Source organism: Hydra vulgaris, chromosome 05 (genome assembly GCF_038396675.1).
Source record: "Hydra vulgaris chromosome 05, alternate assembly HydraT2T_AEP".
In the NCBI taxonomy this organism is placed as follows: Eukaryota; Metazoa; Cnidaria; class Hydrozoa; order Anthoathecata; family Hydridae; genus Hydra; species Hydra vulgaris.
Genome location: NC_088924.1, coordinates 17,562,501 through 17,582,551, shown reverse-complemented (window position 1 = coordinate 17,582,551; position 20,051 = coordinate 17,562,501). Strand labels below are relative to the sequence as shown.

Genomic DNA, 20,051 nt, shown 5'->3' with positions numbered 1-20,051 from the left:
GGTTTTAGAAAGTTTTTTTTAGCTGTTCAATAATTTGGGTTTTGTAGTGAAGGAGCACAATCGCCAAAATTGCACTAAAGTCCTCTATATGTAGAATTTTCTTAAAAAAAAAAGGGCACGTGCCTCCCGGGCACCCCTGGTGTTGTTGGCTCTGCAAGCAGACGTGGTCGAAAACCAGTTGCATTTGATAATAGTTCTAATAAAACTAAAAAACGGTGGATATCTTGCTTAATTGAATCTCATTCATCCAATGAATTTTTTGTTGCTGCTAGTAAAAAATTTAGATAAGAATCCATTGTTATTGCTGTCAAGAACATTTTAAACATTTCAAATACAGATAAAGCAACTAAATATTCAGCAGATAAAGCACTGGCTATAATAATTGATGACAGCCTGCAAAAGCTTCCTATCAATTGATTAGAAGCGGAGCCTTGGATAAAGAGTATAACATCTACCCCGCTTACTATGATGTCAGGAACGCAAAATTGAAATGTTATCCTGCAAATATTACAGTGGAGGTTTATTCAGCTTCAAAAGATTTAATTATTCATATTTTGCAAATATCTGTGCAGTTCAGGAACCTGTGCTGAGGCACTTGCTATTGAACTACAAAGCAATAAAAACAATGAAACTCACGTGTAAGGCTGGTTTTGATTGTGCTACTGGCCAAAGCATTTATAAACAAGCTTTATCAGAACCGAACATAAACAGAGATTTAAAGCATGAAGAATCATTATTTATTACTTGTCTAGTCCCATTGGATTTGACTGGATTTAACAACAGAAACAAAAAGTTGCCTATTTGGAGAAATCAAAAGTTGCCATCCACAGTCTATTGTAGATCCATAAGAGCTGCATACAAACTGAATCCAAGGAGTCTGTGATTGAAGAAGATCAGTACATTAAAAGTAAGATAAAAAGCTTGGGTAAGATTTTATTAAAGGTTTGCAGATCTTCTATTGAAGTGAATTGTATTATTGAGCTTACAATGATTGATGGGAAGGTTCAAACAATATTATCTGAAAAAGCTAACTCATATCATAACTCAATGCTGTTCAGTGTGTGGTGTACCTCCAAAAATATGAATAGTCTTGATATCCTTGATATAGATTATACTAACAGAGAGTTCAAAAATGGTATTTCCAGTCTCCATGCATGGATTCGTTTTTTTAAGATAATTTTGCATATTGCATATAAAAAAGAAACAAGAAAATGGTAAGCAAGTTCTAAAGATGATACAAAAAAGGCATTTGTAGCTAAACAAAAGATTCAGACTGATTTTATGAACAAACTTGTTTTTGATTTCTCTAAATATGGGGGTTCTGGAACAAGCAACAATGACAACAACTCAAGGCATGCTTTTGCAGCATATTAACAAACAGCTGAAATGCTGGGTATTGATCAAAACCTTATATTTAGATTTTACATTGTTTTGGTAACACTCTCTTCATGATCTGAAATAGACTGCTTAAAATTCAAGGATTATTATTTTGACACTGTTAGACTATATGTGTCCATTAATCCATGTTATTACATGGTTCAATCAGTTCACAAAGTATTGATACATGGACATGACATTAAAGCTTTTACATTATCCATCGGACTTATGTCAGAGGAAGGTCAATAGGTTAGAAATAAAGACTTCAAATCTTATGGCGAAAATTCCAGCCGAAAAACATCCAGAAGAGCAACAAATACTGATCTTATCAATAGACTCCTAGTTTCCAGTGATCCTGTTAATTTATCACTGCGTAAGTTAACATCACACCGAACAAATCATAAAGCATTTCCTTCAGATGTTTTAAAATTTCTTAAACAATCTTTAAACAATATTATTGTTTTATAATTTTTTGATGTAATTTAGAATTGACAATGTTTTCATGTACTATTTTTGTTTTTATTATTCCAAAAACATTATTTACCTAAATACTTAATTGTTATTCAGTATAGGTGGGTTGAAAATCCAATAAAATTTATTCAAAAATAAATTTACCATTTTGTAACTTTAGTTTTTGGTAACTAAGCTATATAAGTATCCATAGCAACTAAATAAAAAAATTATAGCTTTTATGAGAAGTGTGATCTCATATTAGTACTCATGCCAAATATAGTGAATAATAGTAAATATAGTGAATAATAGTAAAATATCTGCAGATAACAAAAATAGGTTGTTGCTAAGCAAATGTAGGTATCCATAGCAATGAAATAAAAAAATAATTCCTTGTTCTTGATGAGTCATCTATCCTTTATCTTCTAGGATTAATTCTTAATTCTGATCTTTCTTGGAAACCCTATATCAACTTTATTACAAAATTAGCATCTGCTAAGGTTGCATCTCTTTATCGAGCTCAACACTTGCTTACTCTGGGTTCTATTCTTTATCTCTATAAAACTCAAATCTGTTCTTGTATGGAATACTGTTGCCATATCTGGGACAGATCTTCTAATGATGCCCTTTTTCTTTTAGACAAGGCACAAAAACGCGTTAAAAACATAGTTAGACCTGCTCTTGCACATATAATTTGCAATCTTTTAAGTCATCTGTCAATCGGTATACCGCTCTACAAACTTCTTTTTTTTCTTCCAGTAACTTCCAACTCTAATAGTGGTTGCTTTCAGCCTTGTTGGAAGCAAAGATGTAAAAAAAAAAAAAAAAAGAAAGGCAGAAAATAAATGTTTACATTAACATTAAGTCAAAGATTACTAACAAAATTAAGAAACTCATAAACAAATATTTTGAATCACTGTTTTCTCTGATTTATGCATTATCAAAAATCTTCCTAGAATACCGTGTACTGCTTGTTTATCTAGCACCTGTTTTTGCAACATCATCTTCTACATTTGTATCTTGATCGTCTTAGTTTGTAACCTAATTTGTAACCGCAAAAACTAGGCTAAAATAGTATTTTAAGTTAAATCAAAATTGGAATTACATAGAACAACTTTATATATAGAGGATTTTCTGAATAGAAAGTTCCGACATTTCCTGTACCATTCATGTTTACTTTTGACATTAAAAAATTAGTAACGTTGCGACACAACATATGCAGTGGTTTTTACCAGCTCTGTTCTACCAGTTTTCATTAGCAAATGTAACTAAATTAAGTTAAAATGCATTCAAAATAAAAAAAATAATTATTTAGGTAATAAACCTCTTGATTATAGCAAAGATGAATACCTACTGTTACACAATCATACTAGCGTTTAAAAAATGAATTTAAACTGTTTATAAAACTTACGAAAAAAGTTCTTGCGACAGGACTTTGATAACGAGAGATCAGTAACTTATATTTTTTAACTGTGTCAATATGGTTATCAATAATTTCTAAAACATCGGAATCCGTTGATTTGTTGGCATTTAGGAAGGTAGAAAAAAAGCTTTTTAACTTCCATGAATTAAAATGGCGCAAGTGAAATTCATTTATTATTTATTTATCAGTCGTTTTGTTTTCAGTTGTTGAAAGGAAGTGAATCTTGAAACTGCATTCAAGTCTGATTTAATTATTTAGCGAATAAAATGTATTTTTTTAATAAGTTTTCTATTTCATTTTAATTAAGCCTATTTGAACCGCGTGACTTAAGATTTTATGTAAGTCTTTTGACCAATGGCTATATAACTATATTATAGTATAATAAACGTTAATTAAACGTCAATCAAACGTTTAGAATAACATTTTATATTAGTCAATATTGTATTCGACTTTAATAAAAGTATATATTTAAAGATTTATATTTATCAATATTGATCGACTTTAATAAAAGTATATATCTTTAAGATTTAAAGCGTAGATTTTAAATCAATAAATGTTTAAGTTTAATTAAGGTCGATTAAAGGTTTACAATATTGATTAATGTAAGTTGATATTCTAGGCTCTAGATCGACGTTTAGTAAACGTATATATAAAAAAGTTTGAAATATACATTTTAAATCAAGTGTCAATTTTTAATCAATAATAGATCGTTAAACGCTTTATTCATTTTTTGAACAATTTCGACTAAATATTGACCATTTCTGAACCAATCTGTGCTTACTAGACTATTACTATAGTTTGTATTAATTTTATTATCTTTTATTATTATTACATATTATTATTATTATCATTACTAAGATAATTATTAATATTATTATATTTATTATTAGTAATACTATTGTAAAAATGACTTACGAAAAATAAATGCTGGCAAATGAGTGGCAGATATTATTTGGGTGACTACCATAGTGTTTAAATTTATTAAATTATTATTAAGCAATTATCAATGGTTAAATTTTTTTGCAAATAGTAAATGGTGCAATTTTTTTTAATGATCAGAAAAAAAACAACTTGTAAAGATTGATCTTTTAACAAATTAGCTAATTTTATATTCTAAAAAACAATTCTTTTTACTTCTCAGAATGCAGGAATTACATTAGAGGTAAGCTCCCTCTGACTCTACTGGGAGCACAGTGCTTCCCCTGACACCTACTTGTCAAGTGTCTTTCCTCCACCTGCATCCCTACTCAAGTTCCCACTCAAGCTGCATTAGCCCTTTCAACTGCCATAACCTTTCAATGCCACTTGATACATAAATGCTTTGGAAAAAGCAATCTATAGTGTTTATCTATTATATAATCATCATAATAATAACATTAATAACAAAAATAATTTTAAAACTACTTTGTTTTGAAAGTGTTGTTTTCACACTAGCAGTGTTAAAAAACTTGTAGATTTTTTATTTTTTGGAATTAGACTCTGCATTAAAATTTTCATTTTTTTAAAACTCTTTTTTTGTTGCAAAACCTCTTATTACAATTTCAGATACCATGTAAAGGAGTCATAACCATCATCATAATTATGATAATCATAATCATTATCATGATCATGATCATGATCATCAACAGCATAAAAGATGAAAGCTAAAACCTGAAATGATGATCATGATCATGATGTCGGTGATGATCATGATGATCATGATGATCATCATCATCAGGCTTCAGCCTTCCTCTTTTATGCTGTTTCTCTAATATAAGCAATCTAGAGCATTTTTATTCTTAACTAAAGCTCATTCATACAATATGCAAAGCACTCTCTTCAAGTTTTCTTACTTCTACCACTACCATTTTCTACTGAAGCTGCTACCTCTCTACACGCTGATACCTAAATTACTTTATTCTTTTCTAACAAACATTGTTCGATACAACATTTTTTAAAATCTGTCCAAGATTATGCCTCCTTTTCTTTTCTTGCTAGAGTCACACCACACATTTTTGCAAATACTACACCATATAAATACTAAATTTTGTATAACAATGAAAGAATATTGTATTCCAGCATCTAAATAAATAGCAAACATATGTTTATATCCATAATATGTATGCATAAAGTGCATTTTGGAAGCTTTTATTCCTTATGAATAAAAGATTGGAAGCTTTTATTATTTCTCTTTATTTTTAGGTCAAGTCTCATTCTACGCCACTTTTTTTACTATCTTGAGCAATTGCTTTATTAAAAATTTATCTTTTTTTTTAAATTTTTTACAAGATTATTTCTCTTAAGAACAAATACCCTTTTATTATTGGCAAGAAGCCAATGTAAAAAGTTAAGCTGATGTTAAGCTCTGTTATTCTCAGTTTACTAAATCTTGTATCTTATCTCTGATGTAAAGTTCTAGAGACTTTTGGTTAATCTTCAACAGTGTCATTAACTAAAGTAAGTCTAACATTAAATCTATCATTCATGGGTCTGATCTTTTTACTTCTCCCAGAATAAAGCAGAGTTATTTGCAAGGAAGTCTTACTCTAATTTGGCTCTTGAATATAATGGCCTACGCTCTTCTCTATTTTAAGTAACTTTAAGGGTACCATAAGGTTCTATCTACCATAAGGTTCTATCTTTGGTCCTGTATTATTTCTTATCTACAATAACAATCTTCATGAAATCTAAAGTGGCATTATTTGCTGACGACTCAACATTATACTCTTGTCTTGACAAAAAGTCTTCACTTTTTAATTGCTTAGAACAAGCAGCCAATTTTAAATCTTATCTTTCTTCTGTAAAAGCCTAAGGATTGCAGTTGCTTATAGATTTAATTCTTGACTTAAAATCCATAATTTTTGTTAGACAACAAAACTCATTTATTTACTGCAAATAAATATTGCATTATTATTGGCATTCCTATATTGACAAATCACAATCCTCTTACTCTTAGACAAAGTCTAAAAGCACATTGTAAATGTAATTAGACCTGCTTTATCTGTCAAACTTAAGCCATTCTCCCATTTTTGTAAGGTTGCATTTCTTTCTTTTTTCTACAAAAACAATCAGTTTTTTTCCTTGAACATCAAAAAAACCTTACCCATCTTCATTTTTTATACTCTTACAACTTTTTAAATCTTCAGTTATATGTTTCCTAGTATTTTAACTTGTTCTCTATTTTAAAGTAACTCATAATTTAATAGTGGTTGCTTGCAATCCCGTTGGAATTAAATTAGATTTTAAAAATATATAAATGTATGCCAGTATTTAATAAATAGTAAATTTAAGCATGAAATTATAATATATAAAGTATTATAAATTTTTTTCTAGCCCCAGCTATCAACCCCTGCTAAATCTTATAATTTTACTGTGGCTGAGGTGGGATATGAAAAAGTCACATTTTTAGCCGGGGCCCCGATCACTTACTAATTATAGGCGCATGGAATGATTAGATTCTATGCTAATTATTATCAGATAGCTCTCAGTGTTCTAATTAAATCAAGACTCAATTGAATGTTGCAAAACTTGTTGCAGATTTTCGAAATAAAACAAAAGTTCTTGATATATTGCCAATTATTGAGTTGCAGATTATTCTTAACAAGCTGTTAACTAACAAGCTGTTTTATCAACCATTGTTCTTTGAAAGCTACCAACTTTTTTAAAACATTAGTTTAAATAATTCTTTTACTAAAAACTTTTTATGAGTTGAGATGTACTAAAATTTCTGTGCGCTTATTAAATACCACACCATTAACTACCAAGTCAACAACATAAAATGAAAAAGAGTTCTAATTTTTCATTATTCTATTTTTTAAAAAGTTTTTTCTGAACATTTATGCCTTTTGTCTTATGCTCAAACGTGCTATCATCTCTATAAAAATAAGCCAAAACTCATTCTTGCTAGGCTTTTCATTCAACAAGTTGCACCCTTTTACTGTATCTGTCCCTTCATGCTACAAAAAGTTTTATTAATTCAGTTTTTTTCCTTGAACATCAAAACAACCTTATAAATCCTACTCATCTTTATTTTTTATATAACTTTTAACTTTTTAAGTCTTCAGTTATACGTTTCCTAGTATTTTAACTTGTTCTTTATTTTAAAATAACTCATAATTTAATAGTGGTTGCTTGCAATCCCGTTGGAATTAAATTAGATTTTAAAAATATATAAATGTATGCCAGTATTTAATAAATAGTAAATTTAAGCATGAAATTATAATATATAAAGTATTATAAATTTTTTTCTAGCCCCAGCTATCAACCCCTGCTAAATCTTATAATTTTACTGTGGCTGAGGCGGGATATGAAAAAGTCACATTTTTAGCCGGGGCCCCGATCACTTACTAATTATAGGCACATGGAATGATTAGATTCTATGCTAATTATTATCAGATAGCTCTCAGTGTTCTAATTAAATCAAGACTCAATTGAATGTTGCAAAACTTGTTGCAGATTTTCGAAATAAAACAAAAGTTCTTGATATATTGCCAATTATTGAGTTGCAGATTATTCTTAACAAGCTGTTAACTAACAAGCTGTTTTATCAACCATTGTTCTTTGAAAGCTACCAACTTTTTTAAAACATTAGTTTAAATAATTCTTTTACTAAAAACTTTTTATGAGTTGAGATGTACTAAAATTTCTGTGCGCTTATTAAATACCACACCATTAACTACCAAGTCAACAACATAAAATGAAAAAGAGTTCTAATTTTTCATTATTCTATTTTTTAAAAAGTTTTTTCTGAACATTTATGCCTTTTGTCTTATGCTCAAACGTGCTATCATCTCTATAAAAATAAGCCAAAACTCATTCTTGCTAGGCTTTTCATTCAACAAGTTGCACCCTTTTACTGTATCTGTCCCTTCATGCTACAAAAAGTTTTATTAATTCAGTTTTTTTCCTTGAACATCAAAACAACCTTATAAATCCTACTCATCTTTATTTTTTATATAACTTTTAACTTTTTAAGTCTTCAGTTATACGTTTCCTAGTATTTTAACTTGTTCTTTATTTTAAAATAACTCATAATTTAATAGTGGTTGCTTGCAATCCCGTTGGAAGAAAATTAGATTTTGAAAATATATAAATTTATGCCAGTATTTAATAAATAGTAAATTTAAGCATAAAATTATAATATATAAAGTATTATAAATTTTTTTCTAGCCCCAGCTATCAACCCCTGCTAATTCTTATAATTTTGCAGAGGCCGGGGTGGGGTTTGCAAAATGTCACATTTTTAGCCGGGGCCCCGGTCACTTACTAATTATAGGCACATGGAATGATTAGATCCTATGCTAATTATTATCAGAAAGCTCTCAGTGTTCTACTTAAATTAAGACTCAATTGAATGTTGCAAAATTTGTTGCAGATTTTCCGAATAAAACAAACTATATTCTTGATATACTGCATATTATGGAGTTGGATATCATTTTTAACAAGCTGTTAACTAACAAGCTGTTTTATCAACTATTGTTCTTTGAAAGCTACCAACTTTTCAAACATAATTTTTATAAGTCTGATCTTGTTTAACTCAAAGCAAAACTCAACAAAGATATCTTTAGAAAAAGTTAAATGCAAACCTATATAGGTAATAACACAATAACACCTTTATTAGAAAGGTAGAATATTATATATCTTTTATTAAATTAAGAATTAAAACATTAGTTTAAATAATTCTTTTACTAAAAACTTTTTATGAGTTGAGATGTACTAAAATTTCTGTGCGCTTATTAAATACCACACCATTAACTACTAAGTCAACAACATAAAATGAAAAAGAGTTTTAATTTTTAATTATTCTGTTTTTTTTTTTTTTTTCTCTGAACACTTAAGGTCTTTTGTCTGAAAAAAGATCAAAATCTTTCTAATAAACAACATGCCTGGTATCTTGATTTAATAAATTGTGGCATATTGTTTACCTAATATATCTGTTTATTTTATTAAGGGGTTAAGACTTTTGCATGATTTGTAGAGTTAGCAAAATAACTAAGGCAAAATAATGGCCATAGCCACGAAATTATCAGTTTGAGATTCTTGAAGGCTTCTTGATTCAACGGCTTCTGAATAATTATCTTTATTGGCCTCTGATGTCTATTTATATCTGATTTTTTTTTATTTTTTTTTACAATTCATTACTTTTAATTTTAATAGTAATATTGTTAGATTTGTTAGAAAATGTATTTTAAAGAAAAACATTAGTTTTATTTCATTTAGCAATGGTGGTCCAGGTCTAACCATTTTTTGAAAAACTAAAAATAAAGTAAACCTAAAAATAAAACAAATAAGTTATCGCAATATCTGTTTTCTTTTTCTTTTTTTTTGTGATTATTTTTATCTAATTTTGATCTATTTTTGCTGCATAAACCAAACTAGAAATATGTTTCCTCAGCACCATATTAATCATATATATCCTCAGTACCATAATAATTATATATATCCTCAGCACCATAATAATCGTATATGTCCTCAGCACCATAATAATCATATATATCCTCAGCACCATAATAAATCAACTGAGGATATTCATTATTATTGTAAATTCTTGTGGTTTCAATTTTCATTCCAAATCTCTTCCACAATCTGTTCTGCTCCTGTCATAATTAGAGATGCAGTAAGTTCCTCAGAAAGTGCATTTAAAATATATAATTAGTTGAATTAGGTATACATATAATTGATATACATATTTGCAAAAATAGCACTTTTAAAGGAAGTAGCCTTAAAAGGTAGAGCCTGATTATAATAAAACAGAAAAAGAAATTATTTATTCTCAGGAAATGTGGATGGTCACTTTTAAATTGCAAAGAAACCTAAGTGACTGAATAGAATTGAGTTCTCTTCCAATAGTAAAGATCAGTATTGACATTTTTTTCCTGTCTGTATTTTACCATCAAGATGATGCATATGATCTTTAATCAGTAGATAAAGTCCTGATTGGAAGACACATTTTCCTTTTACACTATCTGTTACCTCTTACAGTCTCTGTTATCTTTACACCACGAAACAGCTTTTACCAACTGTTTGTTTTTTTGTATTTGTGCACTTTCTTGCAGCCACTGCTTCTAAATGACATTTTGGATTTAAAGACTTTGTTAGAAAACATTATGTAAACTTTTTTTTTGTTTTTTAATATTTGATCTTATATGAAAAAAATCTCTATACAAGATGCTTTAACAATAATTCAAAACATAGATAAGTAAAGTTAAATAAATCTGCCACCTGTGATATAGATACATAGACATGTATAGAGGATGTCTGTTTTGTTATTGGGTGTACCAAATAAAATCAAATAAATGTTTTCCATTTTGTTGGAAAGAATAGTTTTTCTATTATATATAATAAATAAAACCAAATTAAAGCAAGAATTCAACAATTTATGCATAATTTATGCATAATTATGCATAGTTTGTTATTTGAAACAGTTAGAGAGAAAATAAAAGCCTGAATACATATTACTAAAACAGTTTCATAACTTTGCGATATTGCTTGTCAAATTAAAGATAATTTAAAAAACAATTTAAATATTTGGATAGAGATATAACTAACTTTTGACTTCTTTAACTTAATTAGAAACTTGAATTGACATGCCTTATTTTATTTTGTTATTTAAAACCTTTTACATACATTCTGAATAAAATTTATGTCAAGTTTTATTGTTTAATTATCATCAGCATGCAAATACTATTAGTAACAACAAGTATACAATATATCAATGGACATCCCCAATTTTATTACATAAAACATCTTACTCTTAACTTACATTTTGAATCATAAATAAGGAAAATTTGTGTTTATTTTAACATTTTTAAGTGTTGAAATTTTGTTTAAAATATTGCTTAATTCACATGCTTAGCACTAGCATTCCGAAAACAATGGGAATCAATGTAATAATGAACTTACAGTTTTTTATAGAGCTTTTAAAAACTTAAAAATATATAATAAATACATTATTAAGTAATAAATACAAATAGTAATTAAAAAATAAATACAAATGATAGTATAAATATATTTTTTATGTATATTTCAGATCTCTATTAATAATCTCTTTAGTTATTGCTGAAAATAATTTTATAGTAAATGATTTATCTCTTATTATTATTTATTATGATTATTTATTAAACTATTTAAATGCAGTTTTTTTGTTCAAAGTGCATGCCTTTTGTGGCATGCATTAAGAATAAAAATTAATAAATATTAATTTTTATTCTAAATGCACGCATAAAAATTATATATATATATATATATATATATATATATATATATATATATATATATATATTATATATATATATATATATATATATATATATATAAATATATATAATATATATATATTTATATATATATATATATATATATAAATATATATATATATTATATATAAATGTAAATATTTTTTTAAATAAAATTTTAAATGTATTATACAAAATAGAGTACTCAATGTTCTTATATATATATATATATATATATTAGGGCTGTTCATGTGAACACAGGAAAAAAAAATTTTTCTCGGATTTGAATGCATAGTTGTTTATTTTGTGCCATTTGACATAGTAATTGACTGTGGAAAAAATCTTTCCAATCAGATAATGTTTAGGGGGTGCTCAATGACCATAAAGTTTTACGAAAAACGTCAAAAGCGTGTAAAAAGTTCCAAAGTTCCAAAAATTTCTAGAACCTGGTTAGTTAGATTTTTTCCACTGAAATATTGTCTGATTGCGTGCTATATAGATTAATTAAAGTGCAGCAGATTAACTGTCATCAGGGCACCAGACTAAAAAATGTCTGCTAGTGTTTAAAACAACTGTGTTTATATCATTTTGTTAAAATTTGTATTCATAATTTTAATACTATTATTTAACTCAATTTAGAATTTGTTGAAACAGAATAAAAAGGTTTACAAGTATAAATATTATTTTTATTTGGAATTTCAGTTTGACAACAAATGTATTAATATTTTGATAGTACCTAACCTTAGTAACCTATTACAGAAAACTAGCATGGTAGTCTGGTAGTGTATTGTTTGTTATTAAGTGCAGATAATAATGATTTCTAATTTGAAAATATTTATTTAATTTCTTTAGTAATAATTATTATAATATATTGCTGCAGCTGCATAAACCAACAACTGAATGATAAGTTTGTATAATATGGTATTGAGTTTTGATTTTCTCATAATATTTCAGTTATCATTGAAATGGCAGCATCATCTCGTGTTGCTATCTCTACACGACTTCAAACCAAAATCTTTTTAATTGGACAACCAGAGCCAAATCTTCCAGATAAAGTTCTTCCCTTAACATCTGATGTTTTAAAAACATTTTTTTATCATCTTAATTCAACCAAAAAGTCAGTGCCTGAAAGTCTTAAAACAACTGTTGATGAACTGATTATTATTTGGAATAAAGCCCGTATTCCGACAGCATTTCATCCGAATGTAGTCTTAAAGTTGAAAACTTTAGTCCAGGAATTTAAATTAATAAAAAAAAAAAAATCCAGATTGTCAGATTCTCAGAAATCGAGAGAGAAATCATTTACAGACACCATTGGCCTACTTTTTGACATTGCCCACAAGGATGCTGAAACCATGATCAGAATTGAAGAAGATAAAGAATTTTTATTGGATCAGAGATGTCAGAGAAAAATGGTGATGTTTGGAGAGGACAAAGAACTTTCAAAATTAGAAGAAAGAAATGAAGCAAGGAAACAAGCAGAGAGAGAACGAAAGCTAAAAGAAGAGCAAAGACAATCTGGTGCGAGTGCAATAGTTCCTGTTATTGAACCTTTACATGACGAAAGTTATAGTGATGACAACGATAACGATGCTGTTGATAATGACAAAATGGTTGATAGAGATTTTGAGATAGAAATCCCTGTTTATTACAGACAACAAGTCAGTAAAGCAAGTTCTTCAGGGTCAGCTGAATCAAGTTTAGCAAGTACTCCAAAACGACAATGTATCTTAGATACAATTCTTGACTCGCCTGATGTTTCATCAACATTAGACAGAATTAATCTATCTGACACAAAATTTACTATACTAGCAGCAGCAATTGCAAGGGCTGGTGGACAGAACCTTGATGATGGATCATTGTCACGTTCTACAGTCCGTAGAAAACGAACCTATCATCGATCAAATATTGAAGCCACTGTTCGAACTGAATTCTGCGATTTGGACAAACCACCATTAATCGTCCACTGGGATGGCAAACTGATGATAGATCGTACAAATTCTGCAGCCCCTAAAGCAAATGTTGACCGGCTATCTGTAGGTGTGACAGGTCACAATGTTGACAAAATACTTGGAATAGCAAAACTATCAGCTGGAACTGGAGAAGCCCAAGCAAAAGCAGTTATTCATCTGCTTAATTTCTGGGACATAATTGGTGATGTTATTGGAATGAGTTTTGATACTACAGCCTCTAACACTGGCTCCAAAAATGGTGCATGTGTAGTTCTAGAGAAACATATAGGTAGAAATTTGTTATATTTCGCTTGCAGACACCATGTTCATGAGATCATAGTAGCAGGAGTGTTTGGATCACTATTTGGACCATCATCTGGTCCCAACATACCTCTTTTCCAGAGATTTCAGCAATATTGGCCCAAAGTTAATCAAGGAAATTTTAAACCTCTGGATGACATTCGAATGAAAATACCCCTGGTGCAAGAACTACAAAATGAAGTGATTGCATTCCTCAAAGAAAACCTGCATGTTAAAATGCCAAGGGATGACTACAAAGAAATCATGGATCTCTGTCTGTTAATACATGGAAAACTGCCGGATCAAGAAGAGAAAAATTATCATTTCAAGATCCCTGGTGCTTATCGCATGGCTCGCTGGATGGCCAAGGTTATTTATTGTTTTAAGATTTATTTATTTCGTGAAGAGTTCAAGTTGACCACAAAAGAGGAAAAAAATCTCTGTGAATTTTGCTTATTTGCTAGTCTGGTTTATGTAAAATCTTGGATATCATGCACAAATGCCAGCGATGCTCCAGTTAATGACTTGTTTCTGTTTCAGCAACTTAAGCAGTTTGCAGTTGTGAATAAAACGATTTCCGAAGCAGCAGTCAAGAACTTTCAAAACCATTTGTGGTACCTTTCACCAGAATTGGTCCCACTAGCTTTGTTTTCAAACAAACTTCAAACGGAAGAGAAGCGAAAAATGATTTCCAACATGAAATTTCACGGTGAGAACTGGTCTGAAAGGTTGATCAAATTAAAGAACATTGAAAGTCTAGAGAAGAAATCTCTGGACATGCTGGTGACATCAGTTTCAGCAAGTGCGTTGCGGTCAATGAAGGTTGATATTGATTTTCTGTTCAACAACGATCCAGCTACCTGGAATGATTCCCCAGAATACCAAGAAGGAAAAAATTTAGTATATTCATTGAAAGTAGTAAATGATGCTGCCGAACGATCTGTGGCTTTAATGTCGATGTTTAATGAATCGATTACAAGGAATGAATCTGAAATGCAGAGGTTAATTCAGGTGGTTGAGGATCACAGAAAGCGAGTGCCAGATGCCAGAAAGTGTACTCTGAAGAGTTATAGTCCTCGCTAGCATTAACATTGCACGAACTATAACATTACGATAATTAAATGTTAATTGCTCATATGTTTTTTTGTTTATAATTCGTATTTTAATCAATGACAAAGAGTCAAAAATCCTAGTGTTTTATTTTGGAAAAATTCTGATATAACAAAAACCGCAGAACTTTAGTCGTATTGCAGTATTTTATTTCATTAATTTCTCTGCTAATAAACCAGTCTAAAGTGGATGTGGATTGTAATTTGTATTCAGAATTTAATATTTAGAGATAATTAAAACTGATCAAATCTGAAAAATCTAATTAACCGGGTTTTAGAAATTTGTGGAACTTTGTTACTTTTTCCATGTTTTTCACATTTTTCATAAAACTTTATGGTCATTGAGCACCCCCTAAACATTATCTGATTGGAAAGATTTTTTGCACAGTTAATTACTATGTCAAATGGCACAAAATAAACAACTATGCAATCAAATCTGAAAAAAAAATTTTTTTTGGACAGCCCTAATATATATATATATATATATATATATATATATATATATATATATATATATATATATATATATATATATATATATATATATATATATATATATATATATATATATATATATATATATATATATATATATATATATATATATATGTATACAGTGCTTCCTGAAAGTATTAGCGCACTCATTTTTTTTACCTAAGGGAACTTCAAATGAATGTAATTTGAAAACAATAAAAGGCTGATTGACATTTTTTTTATAACTTATTCATAAAATAAAGCAGAAATACTAATTGTCAAATATATAAAAAATATTTCTTTATTATTATCTTGAACTCAATAAGAATACAATTAGAGTGATAAAAACAATATTAAAAAAGTGTGCAAAAACATTAGCACACTTACAGTTTTTCGAAGATTTTAAGAAAGTTTAATATTTTATGTGATCACTTTTATTTTTAAAGCATGCTAAGACTCTATGCGGCATAGAATGTATAAGTTTTCTGATTGATTCTTGTGGCACGGTATTTCACAACTCTTGCATCTGCGTTTTGAGCTGCACCAAGTTAGTGGGCTTGCTTTTTTGTAATTTGCAGTCCATCCAACTCCAAAAATTCTCAATAGGATTTAAATCAGGCGAGCGAGCGGGGCAAGGCATTAGATTCAACCGTTTTTCTTCCATGTATTGCTTTATTGAGTTTGCTGTGTGGCAAGGAGCGTTGTCTTGTTGAAATTGCCATGTGGAGTCAGCCTTGAAAGCGTCTATTGATGACTTTAAATAATCTTCTAATATCTCTCTATATCAATGTTGATTAAGGCAATCAGTGTAAAGATGCGCCAGTTCATTGCTAGATCCAGCAATGCAGCCCCAAATGGCAATTGAACCTCCTCCTCCTTGATCTCTTGACATGATAAAAGGTGGATTATATTTTTCGTTTTTGTATCTTCTCATGACAACCCTTTTCCTGCGATTAATAAGTTCAAAATTTGACTCGTTCGAGAAAATTACTTTTCTCCATTGCTCTACAGTCCATGCAGCTCTCTCTTTGCACCATTTTCTTCGCTTGAGACGGTCTTTGATACTTAATAGTGGCTTCTTTGTTGCAAGGTATGAATTGAGATGTTTTTTCGTCATAAGCTTGCTAATTGTTGATCGGCTTACTTGATGTGCACCCAACGCTGTATTCAGATCTGAGGTGATTTTGGCTATGCTCATGTTTTGGGTTGCGTCTAGCGAGCATAATTACTTTATTTTTGTCCCTTTCTGACATTTTTTTGGGACGACCAGAGCGACTTTTGTCTTTTACTGTTCCAAACTCATTATAGTTTTTGAGTGTTTTTCAAATGCTGCATTCACTGATTTCAAGTTGACGTCCGATTTCTTGATTGTGAGACCACTTTTGTTCAGGCCAACAACTTACCCCTTCGTTTCAATTGATATGCTCCTTAAACCCATATTTTTGTTGTTGCAATTTTAAAGTTTTAACTAACTGTATTTCAAATGATATTTCCGCCACTTCAATTTATTCTTCTTATATTTTTATTAACTATTATTAATCAGCAGAGAGTTTTTAACAAAAATTAACCAAAAAAGTTTTTATCAAAGGAATTAAACGAGTGTGCTAATACATTTTAAATGAGTGCGCTAATACTTTTGCATGCTTAATTTCAGACATTTTTCCAAGTAGTCATTAAACTTCTAATTAACTCTTAAAATAAACAAGCAGGCTGACAATATTTGACATTACAATTAAATTTAATTGGTTTTATATATATATATATATATATATATATATATATATATATATATATATATATATATATATATATATATATATATATATATGTATATATATATATATATATATATAAAGGGTTGCCCGACATCTGGCTTCTATGATAGAGAACATAGTAAAAAAATTTATTTTTACAGGTTTGGCGCTGTATTCTCCTCAGTCATTGACGAGAAAGGCGTGATAGCACTTGATTCCTGATAATGCTTGCTATTATTTCTTTTGAAAGCTTGGCCTTGGGTTTTTAAATGTTTAAAAATGTGGTGAAAAAACCTGACAAAAAAAGAAAGTTATAAACAACCTAAACTATAAGAAATGAAAGAAATCTTAAAGAAGATGAAATAAAAAAATAAAATAAAAAAACTATAAATTAAAAAAAACAAACTAATCTTACACTAAAAACGTTTTTGTTTACGTTAAGGATGAATAGCTTAAAGATTAAAACTTTATTTTTTTTTTAATTCTTTTATAGTAGAAGGCAAACTCTTTTAAATAGAAAAAAACTTACATCATTTAATTAAAATCAAAATTTAGTACAAATAATAAGCCTATAGTGAAAAAATAATAATGCAATAAAATTTTATATATTTTAATTTACACACTTAAAACTTTTCAAAGATAATATATAATGTCAGCGCTAAGTTTGGTGCAAGTTTCAGGTTCGAGTATTTTTATATGAACTTTCATTTTGAAAGTTTTTAATTTTTGTTATATAAATTTCAACTGTTATTTTTGTTTATCAATCATAAAAAGTTATTTATTTTTTTTCAAAGTTTATTAGAATAAGCAGTAGAATAATTTTTGTTATCAAGAAAAAAAACATTTTAAAAAACAAAAGCAGTAATGGTTTGGATTAGGAAATTCAGCGACCAATATAATCATAAATACATCAAATTTTTCAGGCATCGATTGACCTAAATAAAGTTAAGAATACCATATTTTAGTTGCATCAAAATATTTAAACTAAGCTTTTATAGATAAACTGAAATTGTAGAAATAATGTAAGGGGAGTAAGTGGAACACCTTTTCATAGCCTCTAATAATATTTATTTTGAAGTTTTTTTATTTTTTAAGTTCTGATCTTAAATAGGTACTTAAGAGGAAGCAGAACTCCTTAACAATACTCCCTGATATTGTATAGTGATTTATTCACTTTTAATTTTTATTAGTTTTTAGAAGAACAAAATGTTAAATGCAGAAAAAAAAAATATGTTTAAGTATAAAGAGTTTTTTAAAATGGCATTTTCTACAAACACAATGTTAATAAACCTAAGAATTTAAGAATTTAAAAACTTTTCTTTTGTGGGGAAAAGAAACAATTTTAGGATATATGGAAGAAAATAGTTAGTTAAAATAGTACGGTGCAAGGTTTGTGCAAGAAACAAAATAGCTATTTTAAGCGATCCTTTAGTTAAAGGAGATTAATTTTTTTTAAATGTGTCCAGAGGAAACTTGTGTAGTAACTAATCATCAGGTAAAAACTGAAATTATTTGTTTAATTTGAATTTATTATGCTAGGATAAATACCTATGCTCACCTTAATCTCTAGTATTCTATTAAAATGTTTATCCTAATGCATTTCTAAAATATTCTCATCAATGTTTTAAAGTACTGCTTACAGGAAAAATCTTCTTTCGACTACTCCAGGTCAGGTCAGGTTCAGAATCATCACAATCACCCTGGTATTTGTATCATGTAACCCAGTACTACTTGCCTCATGCCCTGCTGTCTTATAGGGTTTGCCTTTTTAGGCAAAGGCTAGGAGTAACAAATCCCCTGCTTTGGGTGAGTAAATGCTAGAAATGGTGTCTTGATAAAAATGCTCATCTTGGACAGATGTTAACTGCACCCAGCTACTGTCTTGTAGAAGGTCTTCTAAGTAAAGACTTTAGGGTTAGGCAGAATAATTCTGTTGACCAGCCTTGCACTCCTTCTTCATCTACATCTGGCATAGATGTAAACTTGTGTTACATTAAATATATACATATATATATATATATATATATATATATATATATATATATAATATATATATATATATATATATATATATATATATATATATATATATATATATATATATATATATATAGATATATATAAATATATATATATATATATATATATATATATATATATATATATATATATATATATATATATATATATATATATATATATATATATAGATATATATATATAGATATATATATATATACATATATATATAAATATATATATAAATATGTATATATATATATTTATATATATATATATATATATATTTATATATATATATATGTATATATATATATATATATATATATATATATATATATATATATATAAATTTTTGTAAAATTTATTTAAAATAGTTATTAAACATATGTTCTAATTTGTAGAAACTGGAAATATAACTGGAACTGCATCAACTCCAATCAAAGAATGCATTTTTTACAATGGTTTGTTCACAACTTGTGTATGCAGAAATGGACAGAAAATCCTTAATAATATTATTTATTGTCAAGGTTTCTAAGCATTTTTTTCAAAATAAAATATCAGTATAAATTGCAATCATTAAAATTTTTTTTTCAGTAAAAAACTTTATTTTCCTTTAAAGTTTAAATAATGTTTTATGTAGATGGTGTTGAGATTACACAGGATTCGCTTTTAATGGAAGATGAAGTACCTTTAGCAAGAAATACTTATGTTACAACCTTAAAATCATTAAATAAAGAATATTCTGTATTGTTTGAAGTAAAGCCAAATGCTTTTGACAATAATTGGAGAAGCATTATTCATTTATTTCCAGATAACAGCAATAATACTACTCAAAATAGCAATCCTGCTATTTACTTTGCCCCAAATGGTAGTTTGTATGTTACTTCAACTATAAATGGTTCATTCCACAGTTTTTATTATTCAATGCTCTTTTATTTAAAATCTTGGAGTCAAATTAATGTAAGACAAGAATTTTA

At 28.3% G+C, this 20,051-nt stretch overlaps 1 protein-coding gene across 4 annotated transcripts in view; it reads left to right on the top strand.

Annotated features, from left to right (window-relative positions):
- LOC136080642 (A disintegrin and metalloproteinase with thrombospondin motifs adt-1-like) overlaps positions 1-20,051 on the top strand; it is a 129,566-nt gene that overhangs the window by 35,933 nt on the left and 73,582 nt on the right. For all 4 annotated transcript variants that reach the window (XR_010638572.1, XM_065797556.1, XM_065797554.1 and 1 more), the window contains 2 exons: positions 19,476-19,601; positions 19,715-20,051. The exon at positions 19,715-20,051 is cut by the window's right edge and continues 173 nt beyond it. Coding sequence is in view for 3 of the 4 variants with exons in the window: in XM_065797556.1 (XP_065653628.1) it covers positions 19,476-19,601; positions 19,715-20,051 (463 nt within the window). In the remaining variant the exon portion in view is untranslated. The remainder of the gene's footprint in view (positions 1-19,475; positions 19,602-19,714) is intronic.